The sequence below is a fragment of the Drosophila albomicans genome, chromosome 2L (genome assembly GCF_009650485.2).
Source record: "Drosophila albomicans strain 15112-1751.03 chromosome 2L, ASM965048v2, whole genome shotgun sequence".
Classification (NCBI taxonomy): Eukaryota; Metazoa; Arthropoda; class Insecta; order Diptera; family Drosophilidae; genus Drosophila; species Drosophila albomicans.
Window position 1 is genome coordinate 28,596,125 of NC_047628.2, and position 25,246 is coordinate 28,621,370.

The window sequence follows — 25,246 nt, forward strand, 5'->3', positions numbered from 1 at the left end:
CTATGTTCTGCGGTGCGAAAGCCATTGCAACAAATCTTGTGGCAACCACCAACACCATCAACATGATCATGATCATCATCATTGTCAGGAATAGACTTCTACGTAAGTGCTAGCTGGGTTAGAATCTTCCTATTTCGCTGGCTATTATTATTATTATTGTAGTATTTTTTGATTTCTTATGCCCGCGTCTCTCTTTGGATGCTCTGTGTGATGCCATAATGTGTTTTCATTACGCAACATTAGGCCCAGTCCAATTATGGCCAGCACTTTTTCACTGTCGTACAGGTCGACAGGTTGGACAGGTGCGCTGGAGGGTTTTGGGCCCACGCTGTGAACGGGAACGCTCTCCATGAAACATGTTCATCAGTGAAAGAAGAAGAGTTTCAAAAGGCATCTCCTAACTTGCCTTACAAATCTTAGCTCATCGATGAAAGCCATTTCATTGTGTTTACTTTACTTATCTTTGCGATTAAGCAAAAGCACTTGAAGAACTCTTCCTCATTCTCAGCTTTTAAAGCATTTGCATTTGCTTTAAGATCATTCTCTTTGACTTCGCTTTAGTATTGTGAGCAACGCTCCTGAGCATTGTTAACAATAACTAACTTCTAACAATGAGCAGACGACGCTGTAAGGTACTCAAGTGTAATCGCTACATGGTCATTATTATTACCTCGACTAGATAAGTATACACAGAGAGCGTAGATTCCACAGCTTGGCCATTGTGAGTGCTGAGAGAAAAGCTTTCATATTGCTGTTGTAGTTGCTGTTGTTGGTGTTGTGATGGCCGGCGCGTCTTTTGTTACATTTTAACTTGAAGCTGGGCACTTGAGACGATTGAAATGAGTTGGAGACTCGAGTTGAAGATCTCTCGCTAAGATTTCCAGCGAAATAAACCGTTAGCAAACGTAACGTTAAGAGATCTATGAAGTAACCTAGACTAAATCATGGTCTCAGGCAACAGACGTTGACGGAAGTACAAAACGGCAACAACAATCATTTGTAGTTTGAGTTTGAGTTTGGGTTGTTCATTCGTTCGCTCGGTCATTATGCCTATGCTTAGACTAACAACAATACAATAACAAGACTCGAAAGATAGTCGAAGACTTACCTTCACATTGGAAACCATTGCCGCGATAGCCCGGAAAGCAGGTACACGTAAAACTGCCCAATGTGTTTGTGCAATGGGCAAAGACATCGCATGGCCGTTGCTTGCATTCGTTCTCATCTGTATTTGTTGTAAAAGGAAAAGGTTTTTGATTTCAACCGGTTAACGGGTTATGTAAGCGGAGAAGCATTCCGTTTCGTTGTATAGAACTTACCTTGATCGACGCAATTGCAGCCGCCAAAGCCGTCATTGCAATGGCAAACACCATTGAGGCAAACACCATTTGTGCACTTTGTGCCATCCTTATCACAGTCATCTGAAAAACGTTCGAAACAACAAAAAGCGAATCAGTTGTTAAGCCAAACTTCATCTCAACTCGAAACTTACTTGTGCATTTGAGCTCTTTACTCAGCTCATCGGAACCAAGAAAACAGTCTTGATTGCCGTCGCAGATTTTCGATAGATCGTATAGTTGCAAATAGTCCGTGGACTCATTAACTTGGCAGCCAAAATAGCCATCTTCGAGATTCAGAAAGAACACCTCGCCTCGAAATCGACTATGCTTATTTGCAGTTTTTGTCTTAAAGGGTTGTAGTTGTTGGTGTTGTGAATGTACCTGCAAATATAAAGTTGAACAAGATGTTCGATTAGATCATCGCAGTGATAATTATATTTACTTGGAATAGAGTTTGAAGATCGCATTTGATTTAGCTTGAAAACGATTGCAAAAACCTTGTGGAATTCGAAATGATTTCAATCTTTTAGAGGGTCATTCATTATGAACTGCTTTTTGGTATTTGGGTTGATATATTCTACACTTATTCCATGTGATTTGTACAAATGAGAGAGCAGAGCTTCCCCATCAGTTTAACCTCAATCCCGCTGGAAGACAACAACCTTTGCTTTGCTGTGCTTTGCTTTGCTTTGTGTTGTGGTTAAACTAATTTAAATTCAAATTAGATACAGCAAAGTTAGCAGGCGTATCAACGTCAGCGCTTCTTCAACAAGATTTCCTAACCACAGCTACAGCTCGATGCGGTCCATATGGGCAATACGTTCATACAGGTTCGCTTACAGACATAACTCCATAAACTTGTGTTACACTGACGCAAAAGGGAAGCATTTAAAGGAATGTGGAATCATATTGTTGTTTTGGCAATTTATTTGTTGATCACAAGTTTTTAAAAGCCATTAGGAATTTAATATTTCATTTAAAAGCAGGAGAAATATTTATATTGATTCTGGAAACTGAATATGAATCACATCTAATCAAAGTAATTGATGATGATGTGTAGAAATATGAAATATCAAAAAATATTCCAACATTTGTAATACGAGACTTTAAAAGCAATCATTAGGAATTTAATATTCATTTAAAAGCAGGGAGAAATATTAATCACTTTATTGTGAAATATTATTATTGGTTGGAAATATATTTATCGATTCTATAAACTGAATCTGAATCACATTTAAATAAAGTATTTAATGTTGAACTAAAGAAATGTGAAATACCTAATAATATTTAAAATTTTGTAATACATAATTCTTTAATGGAAACGAGTCTTAAAAGCAATCATTGGGAATTTAATATTCCATTTAAAAGCAGCAAAAATATTTAATTTATTGAGTAGAAATTCATTTATTCTGAAACTGAATCTGAATCACATATAAATAAAGGAAAGAAATGTGAAATACCAAATGATATTTCAACACTTCTTTAACTCTTTTCCTGCTTATTCAAATCACAGTGTAACTATTACATTTGACTGCTATTTTTTTTGTAACAGTGTATGTGAATATGTAAGTGACTCGTCTTTTGTTGCTGTTGTTTTGCCAACGCTTAATTGTTACACTTGGCTGATTTTACTTTTATAAACATACAAAAAACAAAAGTTGTTTGCCATATTTTCTCAGTCCAACTGCCTAGCTTTATATATTTTTTTTTTATAGGTGTTTGTAAGACTGACTGAATGACTGACTGAATGACTGACTGTTAGCAGCAGGCCAAACAAACAACATTAGATACGAGGTGGTTGTGGCTATAGAGGAAAACGAGTTTGTCACTTAAGACCTTTTTGCGCTACTGCAAAATGAATTAAAACAAGTTCCATTTGGGAGCTCTCTTATATACATATTTCTGTTTCTGCTTCTTGAACAATTTTGTTCACTTCCTACGTTTCGACGCAACATTCCAATTTGATATTATAAAAGGTAGTGACGACTTTTGGCTATTTAGATATGATTTGATTTGACTTGATTTGATTTGAGTTCCTGTTGCGATTGCAGATTGCGAGATATGAAATGAGTCAGGGAACAAATTTGAAAAAAAAACTTGAAAGAAAATCCATTCATAATTAACAGCTCATTATTAAGAACGATCAAGTTTTATTGATGCTGCCATTTGAATTTTGAATTTGAATTGTAATTAATGAAAGCAGGCGAAAGCTTTTTATGTCTAAATCAAACGAATGACTCAGGCAACGAACCTGAGCTCCGCTAGAGATTTACATAACTCAAATCAAACTACAAATTATGAGTTAATAATAATAGAACACACAAAAGAAAAAAGTGTGAATAAGCGAGCCGGCAACGTTCTCTTAATTAACATATCTGAAAGTTTCTTCAAACCAAGGGAAAGAGGGGAAATCTTCACAATGTGAAAATGTTTTCGTTGTGATTAACGATCGTAAAAAGTGTTTATTTAGTAAGTGCATCGCAGAACAATTGGAATTGCGAATCGAAACCAATTACAGCTTCCATTCTGGGCAAGAGCACTTTGCCACCTTTCTACCCGGCTAATGAGCGGACCATAAAAAACTCGAAAGATGTGAGCACACTCGCTATCAAGTTCAAGTTGCAGTCGCTGTCTGAGAATTGTTTTTGGTAGATCCTTATCACGCTTCTAGTGCGAGAGTACTTGAGGTTTTTCGTTTGTTTGTTTGTTTGTTTGTTGTTTTTTTGTGTTTAGGAGTTTGTGCTCGCTTCACGCCATGCAACGTTAACGGCCTTGCAAAACAATAGATGGATGCAACAGTCGCTGAGCCGGCAAAAACCACCCGCTGCCTACTATTTTTATCAATTGCCGAGTCGAACTTCCAGTTGGAGTTGTGCTTTGGCGTCGCATCATCATCATCACATGCAACAATTAAAGCTTTGACTGTGTGTGTTTGTGTGTTTGTTTTAGAGAAGATGATCATGCTGCTGCTGGTGCAGTGAAGCTCCCATGACATTGAACGGCGCGTCGCAATGCACAATGCAGCAATTGTTGTTGTTGCTGGGCGAGTTAACAGATTGTCGGATAGATACAATGACAGCGCCCCTCAACGCTCAAGTGCATCCGTTATACTAGATATCTTGCTAACTGTCAATGAGTGTGTATCGGGGTGTGTGTGTGTGTGTGTTGATTGTGCACTTTGTGTATCACTAAGTCAGTTTTTGCGATTGAAAAGTTTGTTGCCTAAGTCTTTTGTTTTTTTCTTTCTTCGTATCTTGCAGCTAATCAAATAAATTATAGCTCGCCGCAATTCGCACACATAAATCATCAAAATCACAACGCACAAATAGAAAGCAAAGCACGTCTCCTTGACGCTTCTCTCTCTCTCTTACTCTGCCTTTTTCTCTGTGTGTTTTTTGTCGCGAAAAGCTTCGAAATGCGTGCTACAGCGTTGAATGTCAATGAACTTGCGGCTTAGCTTGCGGCTTAGAGCATTCTTTTGGCCAATTTACAAAGCACCGGTTCAAATCTTTCTCTCTTCTTTCTCTTCTTCGCTCTCTCTCTCTCTCTATCTCTTCTCAAATCGATAGCTATCAAAGCGTTTTTACAGCTAATGCGGCTATTTTTATTCATTACGTTTTTTTGGGCTTTCTTTCATTGATTCGTTGTTGGGTCTTTGGCTCTGTTCAGGCGTCTGACTTCATTCAAACGCTAACTGTTAGGGAAACACATAAACTAATGATGCAAAGTGTAAGGGAACTCGGCTATTATTTCATTATTTTCTTCTTTATCTATTTGATAGAGTATCTGTAAATCGTTCTACGCTCATCATTAATTTCATTATTCTTCCTTACCTTTACGGAAAGAGTATCTGCAAGTCTTCCAACGATCTTCACTTGTTCCTTAATGCCTCTGCGGCCTATCATTACACTATCTACCGCGAAACGAAATGTTTTTTCGTTTTTTTCTCATGTTTAAACAGCCATCAAATCAAGCTAGCTGCTAGCAGCTGTTGGCTTAAGTTTTGTTCGTAGCTGCCAAAAATTATTTGCTTAAAATCAAGTTGGATGCTTTTCAAAGGTTTCTTTCGTCTCAGGTTCTTTTTACTTGTCTTTTTTTTTGTGTTCGCTTCACAGTTCGTTGTTAAAATTAATAAATCTGTCTGCGCAGAAGAGAACTTAGAACTCGCTGGGCCGTAATTTTCATTTATGGCTCATTTGCATGGCAGAGACAGAGGCGAAGTACCGTTAGGTCATGAAAGATATTCGGTAGGGTTGCATCATTAGTCTGTATACTATATAGAAGAAGTGATCATTTCGTTCGTTTGGCTGAGCTCATTTCTCATTTGCGTTTATTGCCTCTTTTCCATCTTTATGTTTGAGTTTCTTTAGTATTTGTATAAAAATTTGTTTCATAATGAGGTGGCAGCTCGTAAATTTGTCTTTACCCTTGCCGCATTGTGTGAAAGTTCTGGACAAACTCATAAATTCGATTATTGTTCATGTGCTAACTGACAATGCCACCGATCCGATCGAATCCTATTCTTAACGTATTAGTGAACTCTTTTTGAACCCGGATTGCAGTCACACCTTAATATTAATGAGCTGTATTAGCTGATACTTACCGTACTCGAAAGTAGTAGCACAATCCACGTGACTAGTGGCAAAAATATGTTCATTTTTGCTGTAACGAAAAGAACAAACAAAATATATAATTAAAATCAAGTTAGGCTTTGCAAAGTTGCCCATTAAAAAGTAGATAAAAAATGTACTTAATGTAATGCGATTTCCTGCTTAAGACTCGCAACGAAAACAAATACAAATACGCGCGTAATTAACTCAAAAATTTCAAACACGCACCTCAAGAGCTCTGCAAAAATTGGCCTGGTCATTGAGAGACAGGTGCCGAAAAAACAAAAGAAATGTCAGAGGAGGGGAGGAGTGTAAGAGATACAAGTGGCAAGTCGGGTAAATGACACTTGAAATTTATGCGCAGCGCAAACATGGCCAATGTCTCTGTTGTTTGTTGTTTATCTTTCGAGCCTTTTCTTTTCCTCTGAAAAAACGGCACTGCAAACACCGTAAACCCAAGACCCAAGACCCAACACGCAGACCAGCATAAAAATTACACCTCCGGCAAAAATGACAAAAAATAGACAGCAAAGTGAGGGAGAGAGACAGTGAGAAGATATTCAACATTAATAATGCTAGAGAAATATACGAGAGATGTTTGTGAAACTGGCCACAAAGTATTATTGTGTTTGTACTCAGTTTTGTTTTCTCACGCATTTATTTTCCACTTTCAGTTTTCATTTTTCAGTTGTTAGTTTTCAGTTTTCCTTTTCAATTCGTTCGCTTCGTCTCATTTTCATGGAGTTTTGGTAGTCGTTAAAATGGGACTCTTTAATTGGATAGAATACCAATTGTCGGTTGTTGCAAGCGGAAAATGTAATAATTTTGTGTGAAAATTGATACGATCTTTATATACTCGTATGTATATAAAGTTGTACTCTAGGTGGTCATATAATTATGACATAATCAACAGCTGCTGCCGGAAGTGTCTAGAAACAAAAAAAAAAGCCATTAAGACGCAGCCAGAATTTCGATGAACCAAAGGATAAATCTATGATATAAAGTTGGGCGTGTTAGCAAACAACTTTCTTAACTCGAGCTGCGCATATGTTAAAATGTTTTGCCATTATTGTTGCTCTGCTGCTGCTGCGAATGTTTCTGCAAAAACACATATAAATTGCACCGCGGGCCAACAATAAAACCTTCAACGATCGAAGGAGCTGCCCAACGCTTGGACCCTAAGACTTGGGCTAGGCTTTGGCCCTGTCTGCGATTTATCTATTTTGGTTTATCAGCTAATAAACGCTTAAATAAAATACACACTCTAAGCTAAATTACATGCGCTTTGCACGATTGCCAGCTAAAGGGAGATTGTGGCAATTGAAGCTAAAAGATACCCTAGTAAAGAAGTTGCTGAAGAGTTTAGGTGTAAAAGGGAAGTTAAAGGGTAAAGGGTATTAAATAGAAACTGCAGCTAGAAGAGACCCTAAAAAAGTTGTTTCTGAACAGTTCAGCTGTTTGAAGGGAAGTTAAAGGATATTAAACAGCAGCAGCAGCTAGAAAATATTCTAGAAAAGCAGTTGCTGAAGAGTTGAATTACGAGTAGAAAAGGGAAGTTAAAAGGTATTAAGCAGTCTTGAGCAGCCAGCTATGGTAAATGTCAGCAGCTGCAGTTAGAATACACCCTAGAAAAGTACTTGCTGAGAAGTTGAAGTATAAAATTTAAGTTGCAGGGTATTCAGAAGCCTTTACCAGCCAACTTCTCTCGCTTCTAACGACATTTGAAGTGATCCAGACTGTGCAAACTGCAACTGAGACACAGACTTCGACTTCGCTTTGGACTGGGGCTGAAGGCCATCGCCTTTTTGTCTAATCTTGTTAGCTGCTTTATGGCCCTTTGGCTGCCTTTTCTGTGAGTGTGTGTCTGTGTGTATGAGTTTCTGTGTATTCGTTGTGGTCATGATCACTTAATTAAAGCAGAAGGCAGGGAAATGGTTTACGTGTAGCACATTTCTCGATCTGTTAGCTAGGCGAATAATTTCCAAGTGATGCCCGATAAATTTATGTTGCTGCGAAATGAGCGTAATTTGGTTGGCAACTTTGGGATTGGCCTTTTGCCTAGCGAAGGCAACTTCAATTGGGCTTGGGATTGGGATTGGGCTTGGAATCGCTTTGGGGATTAGTTGGCTACCTTCCGGCTGACAAGCTGATAAATGTGCGTGATAAATGTGAATGGTTGTTCTTGATTCTCTCTCTGTGCTGCGTTTGCGTTTGGCTTTGGCTTCGTTTGCTTGTTTGCCGTTCGTTAACGCTGATTGAAGATCTAACAAAGCTCCCTGGCCAAAATGCCAAGTGCTGAACGCAATTGGCCACGAATGAAGCGAGCTGAATGTGTGAGGAAAATATCAGCAAAAAAAGTTGTGTTTCGACTGCTTAAAAGTTGTTTAACAATTCGATGTTTAGCACTTGCTTTTGTTGTCTTTTTTATTGAGCTCATTTATTTGTAGTTCATTCATCATTTAACGGCATTTTCATTTGTTTATTTGGAGACCCAAATCAAAATATTTTCATACAATGTCAAACAGATTGCCGCCTCGAAGGCCGCCACCACTTGAGCTGGTCGCTTAATATTAATAAACACCGTTGTATTTCATCTCTTGGGGCTCGGACATATGTCTAACCTGATCTCAGATCGCTTCTCTGCCTCTGTCTCCCCTCTGAGAGTTGCGCTCTGAGAGCGACGACGATGATCTCATCTTGTATTAACCTGTCTAGCCACTAAATCAAAGCCAAAGAAGCGAGTGACACATTTTTGCTCAGCCGAAAACCCAACACACACTCAAATATATCACACAGACACACGCACACTCACGCAGAGTCACATCACGTTGCTGATCGCATCTTTATTAAAAATAAACGCTGATGGCTTGAAAAATGATTTGGAATTTTTGAAGGCAAACATTTGTGTGCAGTTCGTGTTGTTGCCAATAACTTTTGTATTGATGAATGATTGTGTTTGTGTGTGTGTGTGCAAGGAGTGCGCGTGTGTGTGTGCTTACTCAAACACACCCAAAAGATTCAATTGAACTCAGGCGGATGCAATTTCAACAGTAGTTTTTAGTTGTTTTTTGCTGTTGCTTGTCACGACATGTCGTTTATGTATAATAATTTAAATAATTTCTGCTCTTTTGATTGATTTCATAAATTGTTTGGCGCGGCGGCCCAGTTTCAAATTTGCACTCATTAATCTCTCAAAGTATGGGCCATCGATCAGCTAGAGACGAAGGCGTGTCTCGCTGCTTTGCCCACAATTAATTATGCTTTTTCAATGTCAAACTTTCTGTGTGCGCTAAGCAAACTCGTAAATCTTAAAGGGGCGCCCTATTTGCAACAGGCTCTCAGCTCCTGCGGCATGCCACAGAGTTTGTCTAATTGCGCCAGCTTGGCGAAGGTCACTGACAGCAGACAGCCAGACGGACGGATGGACAGACGGACGGATTGCCGCCGGGCTGTCTCACCAATAAGCTGCGGGTTGTAGCTCATTGCTTCATTGGAAACATCGTCTCTGTTTTTTTTCTCTGTCACCTGCCCGCATGCCACCAACCGGCAACTGCAAGTTGCAACTACAAGAAGTCGCAAAGCTTGGCAACCAGTTCATATGAAAATGCATAATCAATCACACAAAACGACAACAAAAGCGCAAGAGAAAACTCGCCGGTTGCACAACGAATGTTGCATGCACTAAACACCTCGTTGTTGTTGTTGCAATTGTTGCTCGCAGCCAGCTTTGGCATTTAACAAACGAATATGGCTGTAAAATGTACAATAAAATATGTGCCATATTTCCCAGTTTTGCAAAGTTGCGATAGAAATATGTTTATTAACGCTGGTTTAGCTGGCTTTGGGCTAAATGTTTATAAATATTTATATCATATATTTTCCATAGGGTAGAAGGGTATTATAACATTCAGAAGAAAGCATCTCCGACCTCTTAAAGTATGTATATGTATCTGGTATACTTTCTGCCTGAGATCTTTTTCTACTTAAACATTTTATTGGCATAATGTAAAGAAATTGATTTAGTGAACCAAAATTAAATGGTAAACGCTCAACTGTTAGAAAAAGCAAAAAAGGGTTTTAACTGAACAAAGATAATGAAATAAAATCTGATACTTGCTGCATCAATGGGATAACGTTTATATATAAAACCTTAACTCGATTATATTACTTTTGATTGATCTTAAATATGAACTATAAACATTGCTTTTTATGTAATGAGTTATTCTGGGCCTTAAATCTTTTCTGCTTAAGCGTAAACATAATGTAATGTTATATATAGCAATTTGGGTAGGGAAACAGAATATAATACTTGTATAGAATGTATAAAGTTTATACCAAAACCTTAACTCAATGAGATTACTTCTGATTGAACTATTATTGTTTGGTTTGTTGTCTTCTTTTCGCTCTGTTTTTAGACTCTTAACTTTTAGAAAAAGTGATTTGTAAGTAATACTAATTCTACTGATTAGTTAAGCTGCCATTTCTTGTAGTCTAGCTAATATGCTCAGCTTGTGAGCTGTAAAGGTTTGCTGCTAAAATTGCCCATTGTGCATTCCAACGCCCATTGGCGTATCGTTTGCGCATCTTCATCGTGAACGACAACGATGACGACGACGGAGACGACAACGACGACAATTCGCACGGCTTATAAATGTCAGGGTGCGGGTTCGAGTGATCAGTGTGATCAGTGATCAGTGTGATCAGCGATCGGTGACCGGTTGAAACCGCCACCGCCACCGCTTGCTTTATGGCATTACATTGCAGTCGACAGTCGCAAGTCTACAACGAGTTGTTAACAATTTCGTGTTAAGTTGCCGCTCATTAAAAGCTCATAAATCAGAGCAGCCAGAGCAACAACAGCAACAGCAACAACAGCAACCATAATTGCCGTTGCGAGGGCAGTGTCAAAATAAGGAACCAACGTTAAAAGTCAGCGGAAATGGCCACCTGGTGGCAGAGGCAGAAGCCGTTGCCGGTACCGCTGCCATTTGTTGCACGTTGCCCGTTGCACGTTGCATGCCGCTGCAGTTTCCGCATTGGCAATATTGACATCTGCTTGGGCATTTGATTAATGATAAATGCGGCGTGCATCCGCCGCTATGACATTTAGCTGAGAACAGAAACTGTTTTGTGTGAAGATGCGAAAGAAGGCAGAGAGAAGAAGGGGAAAGAGAAGCAGCAGAAGAGATGGAGGAGGAGGTGCCTAGAAGAGAGGCGGCCATTAGGTAGTCGAGTAGTTGAGTTGGTCGCACCGGAATCGCTTGCTCGGCTCGAGCGCACAATTTAAAGCACAACTAACGCAGTTAGACAAGAAACCACTTTCAAGAGCTGCTGCTGTGGCTGCGGCTAACAATCTGGCTAACTTGGTTAACTTGGCTAACAGGGAAAACGGCTTTCAACTCGTTTCGTTTGGTTGCGGTTAGCAGCAGCAGCAACAGCGGCAATTGCCGTGGGTGCAGCCATTGCGGTGCGCTCCGTTGTTGCATGTTGCATGCTGCAAGTACGTTCAACTTTTCAAGTTAACAGTTAGATTTTGAAATAGCCAACAGCAACAGCAACACAGCATACCAGTTTTACCACTACTCTAAAGCCCCTGAGAACGCAACTCTGCAACGCTCAATGCTCGATAGATTTTATTGCTGCAGCAACAGCTTCAGCTTCGTCTTTAGCTGCGCCTCGCCAAGATCAAGATGCACCGATCGACGGAAGGAAATTGCAGTCGAGCGTTGCCGATTTCGCGGTGCACATTAAATAAATACTTGGAACATTTTTCGTGTGTTAAAATCAAAGCAAAGCAAAGCCAAGCAAAGCGAGGCAAAAGCAATGCAAATCACAGTTGGTTTTTTGTGTAACATTAACCCAAATACATAAAATTCTGGCTAACCGCAAAACGAATGACTTAGGCAGCAAACTTGACTGCAGGCTGCCCGCTCGACTCGACTCGACATCGAGATCGCTTCGCAAGGATCTAATACCCTACATTTGGCCCATAATTAATCATTGCTCTGTCGGCTTCTCCTGCTTCGTAGTATTTTTTTTTTGGGTTTATGGGTGAGCAGGAAGTCATTAGTGGGGCAAGGAATTCGTGCATGTGTTTTGCGGTCTGGCGATAAATCTTAGAAGAGAGACTCGCTTGAGTTCTCGAAAAAGTTCAATGTCATTAGTCTGTACATAGATGGGGAAAGAACACGTTGCTGATAATTCCAAAATATTTTAACCATAAATACCAGAGAACTCTGATGAATCAGCTGACGGGGAATTTCATCGAAAGCAATTGTATTTCAAGTGGAATTTGGTTTGCATCAACTACTGAATTAAATTAGTTGCAGCTTCATAACTCTCTCGAAGCAACGCAATGAAGACATTACAGATGCTAAAACAATGCGAATTTGTTGTCAGCCGAAGGGTTTCGGATTGTTGACAAGTTTTTGATAAGATTAATATGCCGCACAGCAACTGGGCGCAATGCAAAACAGTTTTGCCTGCCCAGGTGGAGGGAGCATTGCTCGCGCAGAAGGACAGCAAAAGGACTAGGGAGAGAGAAATCTTTAGCTGAGATCTGAGTTGCTGTTAAAGCTACTAAATCTCTTTATTCGCCATTACAATGGAACTGCGAATCGTGTAGTCAACTTATTTGTAGTAGCCAATGTCTTGATATATTGTCTGCCAACCCGAAGATGGCTTTGTTTATGGTGTGTTGACTGTTTTGTTTATGTTCTGCTTCTGTTGGGTGGATGCTGGACTCTTTGTTTAACGATATGAGGGAGGGGAAGGGAGGTTGCCAAGATTGTGACAATCTCTTGACATAATTGAGACATTAGCAACGCGTTTAATTGCCGCCTTCTCAAATCCATTTGGGGTTGGCATCTCTCCAGTTAAAGAGTGTGCTGCCAATGGACCTGGTGAAATGTCAAGGTTAAATGTTTAACCTTTGCGGACGGACGGAGTTTGCACAGTTGCACGATGTCTGCGGCAAAACAATTTAAATGCAATTTTTGCTTAAATAAGAAATAAAATCTGTGTGCAGCAGCAACTTGCGGCAGCAACAACATACGTGCAACAACACAGCAAGAGTCAAACTGCAAAAACAAATATTTGCTAATTTATCCTGTACGTGTCCTCCAACTAAGTGCACAGGTTTTAGGCCAGGCCTTAAGCCGGACCCAAGACGTGGCATTGGCCACGGCCATGGCCCAAAGGCGAAGCAGCAGCAGCAGCCAGAGCATCTGCCCAGACCCAAAGGCTCTTTTCTCTCTTTTGCTTCCCCTCCACGGCCCGTGTGGCCAGTCGTGTTGATTGTTTGCATTGGCAACGTTCAGCGCTTCGCTGTTAAAATGCCTTTGATCTTCTGATATTTTTGCCTGCCTGTGCGTCGCCAATCTCTGCCGTCTCAGTCCCAAAGTGGACACACGGCGGGCGTATTTAACTTGACTGCGTTGCCAGACCCTTTTCCTACAACTACAGCTACAACTACAACTACTGCGGGCAACTTGTTAAAAAGAATGTCGACTGCAGTCAGCGACGCATGTTTTGCCCTCTCTGTCGCTCTCTCCCTTTCTCGCTTTCTGTCGCTGTCTGAGTCAAGGGAGCAGCACTTGGTTTTCGCTTTCATTGCTGCGCATGACGTGCTCGTTTTTATACCCGCTACCCCTAGGGAAGAAGGGTATTATAACTTTGTGTCCGCAGGAAATGTATGTAACAGGCAGAAGGCGTCTCCGACGATATTAAGTATATATCTAGTATTATTGCACTATGATATTTAGTATATTTTGAATGCACTACTATATCAATATACCAAATATATCTTTTGGTATATTTTTAGTATTTTTAAAAGTAGTTTCTTTGGTCGCCAATCTGGTATATTTTGCGCCTTATTGTATATTTTTAAAATATTACTATCTCAATATACCAAATATAGCCGTTGGTATATTTGTAGTATTTTTACTGAACGTAATTTACACTTCATAGTATATTTTGAATGTACTACTATATCAATATACCAAATATATCCTTTGGTATATTTTTAGTATTATTAAAAGTAGATTATTTGGCTGTACATCTGGTATATTCTGCGCTTTATGTTATATTTTTAAAATATTACTATCTCAATATACCAAATATAGACCTTGGTATATTTTTAGTATTTTTACGGATCGTAATGTACACTCTATGGTAAATTTTGAATGAAGTACCATAATAATATACTAATTATAAACAATGGTATATTTTTAGTACTTTCAGTACGTATATTTGGTATATTTTAAGTAAAATACCGCATTGGTTTGCTCTTATTCAAAATCTGTAGCGGGTATCTCACAGTCGAGCTCACTCGACTCCAGCTTTCTTACTTGTTTTCCTTCTTTTTGTTGCTGCTGCTGCTCTTAGCCCTGGTGGCTTCTCAATATTTAACCCAGAAATTAGCTGACCAGGCAAAGTGCCTCGCCCGCTCGCTTAATGTCTTGCCAATGAGTGGCCAAAGGTGTTAATTAGTATTTTTTTTGCTGCTTTCGTTCATTTAGTATATTTTGTATTGTGCCGCAGCACGCTAAGCACAAATGTCAATATTTATTTATGACTTTGTGTGTATTTTGTTTTGCTGTAGTTTAATTGAATTTAACCGAGCAACAGAGTTGCACTCCCCAAGAGCGCGCCTCATAAATGTCCAATAAGCCATAAATTCACTGCGCTTGAACTTTGACTCCCTCCCCATCCCCGTCTCCGACTCACTTGGCGCCTTTTGGACTTTCCAATTTTCGCCCACGCCCACAAAACGCAACGACGACCACATGAACTCGACGCCAAGAGGCGAGACTGTCGATGGCGATGGCGACTCTCGTTGGCATGCCCGCCGCTGGCCACCTTATATGGCGACTGTCTTGCGAGTGCTTGCAACAACTGTGCCATAAATGGCATTGGCATGGCATGCGACTACAACAAAAGCATCGACGAGGAGAAGGTTGGGCCAGAGAGAAGGCGGCAATAGAAAGGCACTTGGCTGTGGGCAAGTTCGTTGCCTAAGTCTTTTGTCCAAAATGGGAAATAATTGCAAAGTGTCGCCGTTGATGATGACTAATTGCTGTCTCCGAATCAATCAAACATAACGGAAACTTATTTGAATAAAGCGACACGCAGACAGACAGCCAAGAGGGAGGGGGGAGCGACTCACACTCGACTTGAATTTATATGATTTTTACGTAGTTTATCCGGCGGAAGTAAATGATTGTGTTGTTGTTGTCTGTGTTGTATGGTAAGGTTCTTGCCACTGCTGCCACTTCTTGAGCCAAGTTTATTTGTGTTGTAAATTGCAAATGCGCGCGAGAGAAGCCCCCAAGCGTTAAGCCACGTTGCTTGCCTTCTACTTCAATAAATAACAACAATAAAAGCAACAACAACAACAACGACAACAACAGCTTGTAGAGTTGGGCATTAGTTGCTGCCTGGGCAATGCGTACGTGCTCGGACCCGGCGTCGCCATCGACAGCCGCCTCTTTGGGCTCTTTTGGTCGTTGGCGACGCATTGGAAAAAAAAAGAGTTTTATGCAATTGCCGTCGCTTGACTATTGTATAATAGTAGCAACCTCTTGTTTGTGTGCGTGGTATGTGCTCTGCATAATTTTATGATACGCCTGCTGCAGCCATGTTATGAAAAGAGTGACCATTTTCGATTCCCAATTCCAATTCCATGTCCAATCACCTCTGCATTTGCGTGGGCGATTGCGCCTGACTTTAAGTGTGCTTCTTTTTGATGCATTGATTGAATTGAACGTAATACAGTTTGCTTGCACTTGGCCAAGGGCCAGACATCACTCAGTTGGCTGATTATGTGACCAGCATTTCCAAGACAAAGAACAAAAGCTTGTACTTTGTTGAGACGGCATTTGCATACTTGTTTACCACAAAGAAGTTTTAAGCTCTCTTAATACTTTGAATTATATTTGCTAGAACGAGTTACCCTTTTAATTCAGAGCTTCCCCATTTATTTTCAACATTTTGTCGCATGTTTTTGTAGTTTTTAACGCGACTAATTGGTGTCAGCACACACATAAAAAAACAACCGAGCTAAACAAGAGTTGAACTTTAGCTGTGACATGTCTGGCTTTGGTCAGAGAGTTGCCAACAACTTTTGGTTTTGTAAAGTTGTCATAGCCGCGGAGACCTTGAGACTGCTGCTAACTACAAAAAATATATAAAAAGTAAAAAGAAAAAAAAAAGAACTACAACTACAAGCAATTTAAATATACAAAAATAACTTTGGAGTAGAGAGTTGTGGACAGGAACAAGGAGATACTTGTAAAAATGCAAATCAATAAGCAAAAGGTCCAGTTTGTGTTGGCAATAAAATAAATGTAAAATCGACCATTAAAAAGGCAAACCACGAACCAGATAGAGCATATAGTATAGTTTTTTTGTGTCGCGCGCCAGCAGCTTAAAGAGTTGGAGTTGGCTTTCAATTTGGTTTACTTCGTACGCTACGCGAGGTGTTAATTATCGCTAAAAGTCAATGGCAGGCAATCGGCTAAAATCTGCACACGATGAACGTTTTGCCAATTGGCTCCTGTTGTCTCCATATACGAGCTGCCTTTACTTTGCATCCAAAGCCCCTAGAGAATAGACTCTCGACTGTGGACGACGACGACGACAACAACAACTGCGACCAGTTGCGAAGTTCGACAGCTGTACAAGTGCCGGGGCAGGATAATTAATATGAAAATATGTGGAGAACACAAATGTTTTCTGTTTCTAGCCTATTTTTAGCGTTTGCCATTTTTAATGAGCTGAGAAGTGAGGAGACTAAGGAGACAGGCGACTAAAGAGCTGCAGCTGGGCCACCCAAGCATCCTAATTATGCGCTTATTTCTTTATGAATTATTAAAATGAGCAAAGTGGAGCGACAGACAAACAGACAGTCAGACAGACGGACAGACGGAACAGCATTAATTGCTTCATAATGCAGAGTGAGAGATGGCGAAACGTGCAACTCATATTTCTATATAGTAATTTATTGTAATGCACTTTTGGGGCGTGTTTCATTTCTCGCTTTAAAATGGCATAAATATTGCGAGCCCTTCCCTTGCGATATGAGATGCCTGATGCCCGACAACAATTTATACGCTACAAAGTTCGAGACCTCCTCGGATGCTCTGCTCGGATGTTGGCCATGCACCTCGTCGACTGGGCCAGAGCAATTTACTTTTCATTGAGATGGAAATACGCAAAAAAACACAAGCGAGAAATCTACAGTCGAGTGTGCTCGACTAAGAGATAACCGCTACCCATTTTGAATAAAAGCAAATCAGTGCGGTATTAATTTTAAAATATACCAAATAAATGTACCGCAAAAATACTGAAAATATACCAGAGGTTATATTTAGTATGTTGGTATACTAATATCAATATACCACGAAAATACTAAAAAAATACCAAGGGCTTAATATTGGTAAACTAATAGAAATATACAACAAAAATACCAAATATATATATTCATATACTACACCATTAAAAATATACTATACAGTACAAAATATACTAAATACCAAAGTGAAAAATATACCAGATATATGTATATTATTTATGAGGTAGGAGATGCTTCCTTCTTATAAGACCATATACTACCCTTTTACCCAATGGGTAGCGGGTATAAAAAACTGAACTGAAGCTAAAAACTGAGCTGCGTTCATTACATGTTGTTATTTGTGTTGTCTGGCGGTACATTATTGCTCTTGTTCGCTCTTTTGCTCGCCAATTAGCCAACTGCAAAACGAAAGACTCAGGCAACGAACTTGTTCAGTACTTTTTTTATGTTACTATCAATGAAAAACTTAAATACAGTAAGATTGATTAATGAGAAGTTGTAGACTAGGAAATATTCTTTTTTAATCTATTTGCGTGAGAAATACTACGAAAATTACAGTCTTTATTTAGGCAGCAAACAAAGCGCTATTAAGATGCGTCTAAGATGAGTCTCATCAAAGTTCAGGGGCAATCAAATTACAACAAAAGTGCGTTAGCTCATTGTCTACACTTTGAGAGTGTAACGAAGTAAGGAAGTGACTTGTCCCTTTTCATATGTTGCTGCCCAACCCTCTTCAATTAGCTTTCAAAATCAATCAACGCTACATTTTGGCGTGTAAGAGCTTTTAATTACAAAAGTAACTCTCTGTTGTGTTTATTGTGTGGGTCGAATGTGAGTGTTGTGTATTGAAGGCTGTTCAACTGCCGTTGCCGCTGCCACTGCCCACGCCCCCTGTTAATACGCCTCTGTTAGAATCGGGCTTGTGATATTCATATGCAAATCGTGTTTTTTCTGGTCTTTAGCTCGAGCTCAGCTTATTGGTAATAAGCCAATTGACGTGGCTTGGCCAGAGCTAGATCTACAACCGAGTCGAGTTGTTAAAACCTACGCAAGGCCTAAGGCCAAATATTGTGTGGTACGCTCTGTGTATTTGTGTCTGAGTGTGAGAGTGTGAGAGACACACAAACATTTTGTCGCCAATGCTGCGACGAGTTGTTGACCTTCGCCAAACGTTGAGTCATAACTTTTGTGCGTAACTGTTGCAACTCAAGCCGGACCTAAGTTCAAGCACAACACGAAGATTAATGATGAAATCTCAATCAATGCGAAGTGAACTCTAGAATTGTCTGCAGAGCATAAGTCAAACAAAGCTGTAAATGTTGCATAATATAATTTATGAAATAATTTCTCTAGAAGAGAATTTCTTTTGAAGCTGAAGATAATTGTGGCGAATTAAGTACAACCTGTTTCTTTGCGGCATGATATATATCGGGTGTAAAGCGGCAGCTTTAATTGCAGTTGTTCATCAGAACTTTCAGTTCTCAGTCTGTCAAGCAACTGTCAACAGATGGGTAGAGTTGACGCTGCCCCTCCCTCGAAAAAAGACTCGGAGAGAGAGACTACCGCAAATGGCTGTCGGAGCTGATTAAAGCGCAGTCGGATCAATTAGCAGAAGCGTCAACTGTTGTTGTCTGATATCATTTACAGCTGCTGCTGCTGTTGATTCTGCTGCTGTTGGCCAAAGGCTAGATCTAGGGGGCCAAGTGCAGTTGCAGATTCGATTAGGCCGAATGACTGCAGGGTAAATGTAATTTAATAATTGCGGTTTACTGGCGCTGTCAGTCGACTAGACTCGACTCGACTCGAGAGTGAGTGTCTGTTGTGATGCCAGCTTGATTAGCATGTGCGGTTTTGCAATTTACTGCCAGCTCACAGGATATGACGGTGCCAAAGACAGGATGCTGCTGCTGCTGTTGTTGCTGTTGCGGTGGCAACTTCAAACGGCAGCGTAATTGAATTTTAAATTGCTGACACAAAGGCACAACGCACCGCGACCTGCCTAGATTAATTTAAATGAAGTTATTAGCCAGCTGCCAAGGCAGTCGATTGCAATTGACAGGCGTTAACAAAAGACTTAGGCAGCGAACTTGGCTTGCAACTGCAGCTGAATTTCGCTACGATTTCGTTTCGATTCGTTGCATTTGAAAGTTTAATACGGCCGTTAATTGGGCGCCAATCTTAACTGTGTCTGGACGGGTTTTTTTTTTGGCTTATTTGGATTTATTTGTTGCTGCGAAAATTGCTGCAAATTGCAATTTAAATGGTTCCGTGTTGGCTTTTTGCCCGTCGCCGCTGCAGTTGCAGTTGCCATTGTTGTGGCAGCTAATATGAGTCATAAATCTAAAGGCTTGTTGTGGATTATCTTAAAGTGAAATATGCTCTCGAATAAACGGCATTACGGCATTAAGGCTAGTTATATTCAGGCGTCGTCGGCGTCGTTGTCGGCGTCTCGTGTCTCAGGGTTGTGCTGTTTTTTCTGTGTTTTTTTTTTCTGTTGTGTCTCGAACACAAAACTCAAAACGGGGCTGGGCTGGGCCAAAGTCGTCTGGTTACTTTTGCATTTGTTTCACAGTTTCACAGTTGAGTTTTTTCTGTTTTCAGTTTCAATTTCATTGCATGATTTTGCATAAAACAAAACTTCTGTCTGTCTGCTGTCCCAAGCTGTCCTTTTAGTCCACTTGCAGCCGTCGTTTATGTTTCAGTTTCTGTTTCTGTTTTGGGCCTCTACAACAGGCAATCTTAATTTTTGGCAATTCCTTTTCAGTCATGACATCATTTCGGAGTCTGCAGACCCTAAACCAAAATAAAAAAAACCAGGAAAACTGAAACTGGTCTCAGGTTTTACTTTCGCTTTTGCTTTGTTTCTGTTTTTTTCGCCGAATATTTTGGCTGCAGATCTGCCGCTGATGCTCGTTGGTTGTCTGCTTGCGGTCCGCGGTGGCTGACAGCTCGCTGAAAGCCATAAGAGTTTTTGGGCTTTTACATTTGTGTGTGTGTTTTTTTTCTTTCGTTTTTTAGTGGAGGGTCTCTTAAAAGGCATTGAAAACGAAACCATGTTCTGGTGAAAGTAGGTTGTCCACGAAAAGCGAAACGAACGCATGAAACAAGTGCAAGTCAGGCAGGAATCACGTCAAGAGTCTTGACTCGACTCGACTTGTCTCGTCTTGTGGACGATTGTGTCATGTTGCAGCCCACGCAAAAAATCTTTTACCAATCAGCACTCGACGCCTACGAATGCATGCCAATTTGGCCAAAACTACTCGTAAAAGCCGCCAACAGCCTTGGCTCTGTCTCTCTGAGTCTGACTCTGACTAATGATGATGCGACTCCAACTGCGGCTGTTAGAAACAGAAACTGTGGCATGACGACGGCGACGACGACGACCCGGCACAATGATCTGCTGTGGGCGAACACACACACACTTTGACTTTTTTGACTCAGAATTTATGAGAATTCTGTGCCGTAAAAGAAGCCAAAGCGAAACTATACAAAATTGATTTGGTTTTTGTGTGCAAAAAATCATTTGAATTCTGCGGCTGCTGCGGTTCTTTTTTGCTCTGTGTTACTGTGTGTGATGAGAATGGCCTTGATGGTCGCAGCATTGCAAAGAGGTTCAACAGACTGTGTGGGGTGCATGCTCAAACAAGTTGATTTTGACCAAAGCGATTGACGTATGAATCAGTCTGAGATTAGAACATTTTGAGCTGACAAGTCAAGGGAAGCGTTAAAAACGATATAAAAGCGATATTTAAAATACTAAAAATGAATCATAAACTTTTGATATATGGACTTAGTTTAGTTAGACTTGCTTTTAAATATTATATAATGAAGCAATGGCAATGAAAAGTTGCAAATTTGTTGTCATAAATCAATCTTAAGTGAATAACAAATTGTCTTTGTCAATTTTGGCAATTGAATTTCAACATTTGACATCTCATTGATATGGTAAGCTTATGCATTGGTTTTAACTCTTTCTTTGCTGCGACTTTCTGTGCTGTGCTAGTCACACGCTCAAACTTAGCGATGACCCATAAAGTTCGTTGCCTAAGTCATTCGTTTATGAGAGAAAAGAATTGCATGCCAAGTTTGTTTTTTGGCTCATTTAATAGCTGCAATTCGAGACTCGAAATGAAACAACCCACGCAGCGTGGAAAGAGGGGAAGAGCTCATAATTTATGGTCATTAATATTGTAATTTCTGTGGTGCGTTTTGAGGCTGCGTTCGTCTTGTTCGTTGGTTCGTTCGTTCAGCTCGCACGCAAAACAATAAAACATGGAGTGAAAGTTTTGCACCTTCGCAACAATTTAAACAGCTCACAACAGTAACAAAAAAAAAAATAAACAATAACAACACACAGATGGGGCAAAAAACAAAGCGAGTCAGTTAGTTGGTTAGTTGGTTGTTCGGTTGCTCGGTTGCTTTGCTGCATCTTCCCGCCATCGCCCACAGCTGAGCCACGAACTTGTGAAAATCACAACACCAGCAGCTAAAGCAGCAGCAGCTGGAGTAATAACAATGAACAATTTTTACAAATGACTAGCAGCAAGTCCAAACTGGCGCTGACTGACAAATGAGCTCGGATTGCAGCAAAATAAAACGACAAAAAAAAAAACAAAAACAAAAGGCGAAAGACCAAAAAGACACAAACTTCCATCAATAAAGTTTTGGCCACAAAGTCGTGGGTACTAAAAATTTCGCCAATGTGCGTCTCAGCTTTGCTTTTTTGTGGCCTCCTCGAGTCTTCAATCGACTCGAGACGAGACGACAATCCACACAGAGATCCACATTAAACAATGCCGCATCACTCACACGACCTTTGTTGGGAGCTAAGCTTCGCCTTCGGTCACTTGTAAAATTGTTTTTGTTTCACAAATTTACTTGGCAAATGTTTGGAATTTCTTTTTTCTATCCGCTCACAAAGTGTGTCAAGCATCGAGCATTTCGAGCAATTATTTGTCATATTTTCCCATTTGCAAGCGGCCCGAAAGAAAGAAAATAAACAACATTAGTGACAAGGCATCTAATACACAATCATCTTCATCTTTCTATCTTCATCTCCATCTTCAGCTCTAGCTCCCTCTTCATTTCCATCTCTTTTGCCATTGCCAACCTCATCTTCAACTTGGCCTCACAATTACTTTGACCAGGCAGATTTTTGCACAAATGAAAGTGAAACGTTTGTTTGTTTATTTTTTTTCGGTTTAGGTCTTAGCGTTAGCTTGTCTTTTTTCTTTACCAAGCTTGAAATCGAGCGTCTGTCGTGTAAATTCAACGGTGGCTTTTTTAAGGTGACCTCACAGTTACTTTGCTGGAAATAATTACGCGGATTTTGTTTTGAAATGTGTCAAATTTAAAGTTTGCAGAAAACTCTAGACTACAAGCTTTACAATTATAATTTTATTTACTACTTAAATTTAGAAACTCACAAAAGCAAGTTCTTTTATAACTATAACTAATTTTTTTAATTACTGAACTTTTATTTTCAATTAAAATGTTTGTTATATTGCAACATTTAAAAGTGTAGCTAAAAACTGAAATATAAATATCAATAAAAAAAACTATTCCTCAAATATAAATTTATTTTCCACACACACCACAAATATATATATATTTATTTTAGAGTTTGTTTAATTTTTCATATATAATGAAAAATCTAATTTACATCTCAATATTTCACAAGACTGCAAATATTTTCTCACAAAGTAAAACTCTCAAAAATCATCTAAAATAAAATTTGTTTTCGATTTTTCTTAAACTGCACTTAAAGTTTACATCACAAACATATTAAAAAACATTTGCTCACCATTGTTTTCATCAAAATTCGGTGAAAATCAGTTCATACTGCCAACAGCTGCCAACGAAAAACAACGCCAGCAAAATTATTTAGATTTTCTCAGCTGCCAAAAGCGTTTTGAACACACACACAGCGAGATGGTCAGCTACACACACTCACACACACACACGCACTGAGCTGTGCACAGACACTTGAGATTTTTATTTTTTGTTAAATTTAACAAATTTTTTTTTTTGCTTTTCTGTTGACGCTTTTCTTGAAAACACTTTTTGGCCTTTGGCTGATTCGCGCGTCGCGTCGCGTTGCGTTTTGGTTTTGGTTTTGGGTTTATTTCTCTTTTATAAAATTTTCACGAGTAAAATTTGAAAACACACAACACGCAAAACTTTCACTGCGATTGATTGGAGAAGAAAAACAAATATTTGAAATTTGTTTTAAATAATTCCCAGTTGCTGCTCGCGTTGAGCCCCGCAATAAGTTGAGATTTGATGATGAGCTTGAGAAACGACTAAGACTGGAAACTGTTACTCGAACTGGAACTGAGACTGAAACTAAGAGAGAACCGCACCGCACGCGCGCTAAAAACGAACTGAAAACTCAATACGAAGTCGCCTTCAGCTCGAGCTCAAAGTTGAGTTGGAGCCCGAGACTTCGATGGGCCGATGTCGATGCCGAAGACCGAAGAGTCAAAGAGTCGAAGTGTGGAGACTTGAGACTTGCTGTTCGTATTCGTTCGTTTGTTGTTTGGTTGTTAGGCAACTTTGCTGCCCACACGCTGCGCTACTGCCTCTGCTGCTGCGCTGCCGACGCAGCTGTTGCTGCTGGCTCTGCATGGTCCATTTTTGGCTTGGACCGCTCAACGGCAAAAAAAAAATAAAAAATAAAAAAAGACCAGAAAAAAACCGGGCAATATTTTTTCTTCGTCTTTCTGCTGTATGGACGCCTTTGCAGAAAATATTTTTCTTAGCTTTGGCTTTGATATTTGCTGCGGTTTGCTCACAACTTGCTGTGCGCCACTCGCCCCTTGCTCCCCCTGCTCCCTAGCCCCTTTTCAGTTGCTTTGACTCTTTGATTGACGTAATTTTTGCGCTTGATATTCACTTGAATTTCTTGTATTTCCACATTTAACTGTTTTGGTGTCAGGCGCACATTACACGCCCACAACACCCACACAAACACACACATACACACACACACACTTCGATTCGAGTTGTGGGCGTTTTAAACATTTTATTTTTACATATGTTTCATAAAGTTTCTCAACTTAACTTTCGCTGCTTCGGCTTCAAGTGCTGAGCCCCCTTTGTGTAACTGTATGTGTGTATGTGTGTGTGTATGTGTGTATGTGTGTGGGCATATAAACCCATATTGGCATTAGCTTTGAGTCATTCGATCTGCTGGCTGGCTATGCTAATTACCCCCTTAAACTTTGCTCTTTAAGCTAGTTTCTTTCTTGCATCTCGAAACGAGACTCTAAACAAATGACTTAGGCAACGAACTAGCCTGACCTTGCGCGTGGGTGTCAAGCTATTCAGAGCTGCTCGTCTGTTGCAAAGGTCACAACGTCCGGTGTGTTGATGCAACACTTTATCAATGCGACTTGCATCTGCTTGTTTGTTCCTCTGCTTTTGCTTATCATTTTTCTTCCTTCTTTTTTTTTTAATAAAGTAATTTCCGCTTATACCCCAAAAATGTATGATGAGTCTTTGCTTACGGTAGTTTTACCTTCTCTCTCTCTCTTTCGCTTGCTCAGTTTTGGCAACGCAATTATTTCATGCTGCAAATGAAGTATGAAACGGCTTTAAAAGCAAAACGTGAGCTTCATACTAAGTGCTTGTGTTTAACCAGCGTAATTAAAAATTCAGCCGAATTCAGCGAGCGACGAGCCAAGTTGAGGGCGTTTAATTAGCCAGCGAATTGCGAATACAAAACAAACAACTTGAATTTTATAGTGCCTGAAGAGTATGTAACGGTGGATTTAATTGAGAGCAGAGTAAACGGTGCTTCACATACAAAAGTGTATTAAAGCAATTAAGTCTGTTTTACTTTTGCTGAAGTCCCTAAAAATTTGACAGTTAAATGTGTTAGACGTGACAAAGAAAACTTCTTAAAAGAAGATGATTTTAAAATGAAACAGTAATCAATTATT

At 39.9% G+C, this 25,246-nt stretch overlaps 1 protein-coding gene and 1 non-coding gene across 3 annotated transcripts in view; one reads left to right on the plus strand and one right to left on the minus strand.

Moving 5' to 3' along the window:
• LOC117565809 (uncharacterized) overlaps positions 1-23,686 on the minus strand; it is a 113,079-nt gene extending 89,393 nt beyond the window's left edge. The window contains exons 1-5 of the mRNA XM_034245098.2: positions 23,107-23,686; positions 5,944-6,002; positions 1,493-1,721; positions 1,320-1,421; positions 1,109-1,225 (exon numbers count right to left, since the gene is read on the minus strand). Coding sequence (XP_034100989.2) covers positions 1,109-1,225; positions 1,320-1,421; positions 1,493-1,721; positions 5,944-5,997 — 502 coding nt within the window. The 5' untranslated portion in view covers positions 5,998-6,002; positions 23,107-23,686. The remainder of the gene's footprint in view (positions 1-1,108; positions 1,226-1,319; positions 1,422-1,492; positions 1,722-5,943; positions 6,003-23,106) is intronic.
• LOC117565812 (uncharacterized) overlaps positions 1-25,246 on the plus strand; it is a 97,936-nt gene that overhangs the window by 5,271 nt on the left and 67,419 nt on the right. The gene's annotated exons all lie outside the window — the stretch shown is intronic.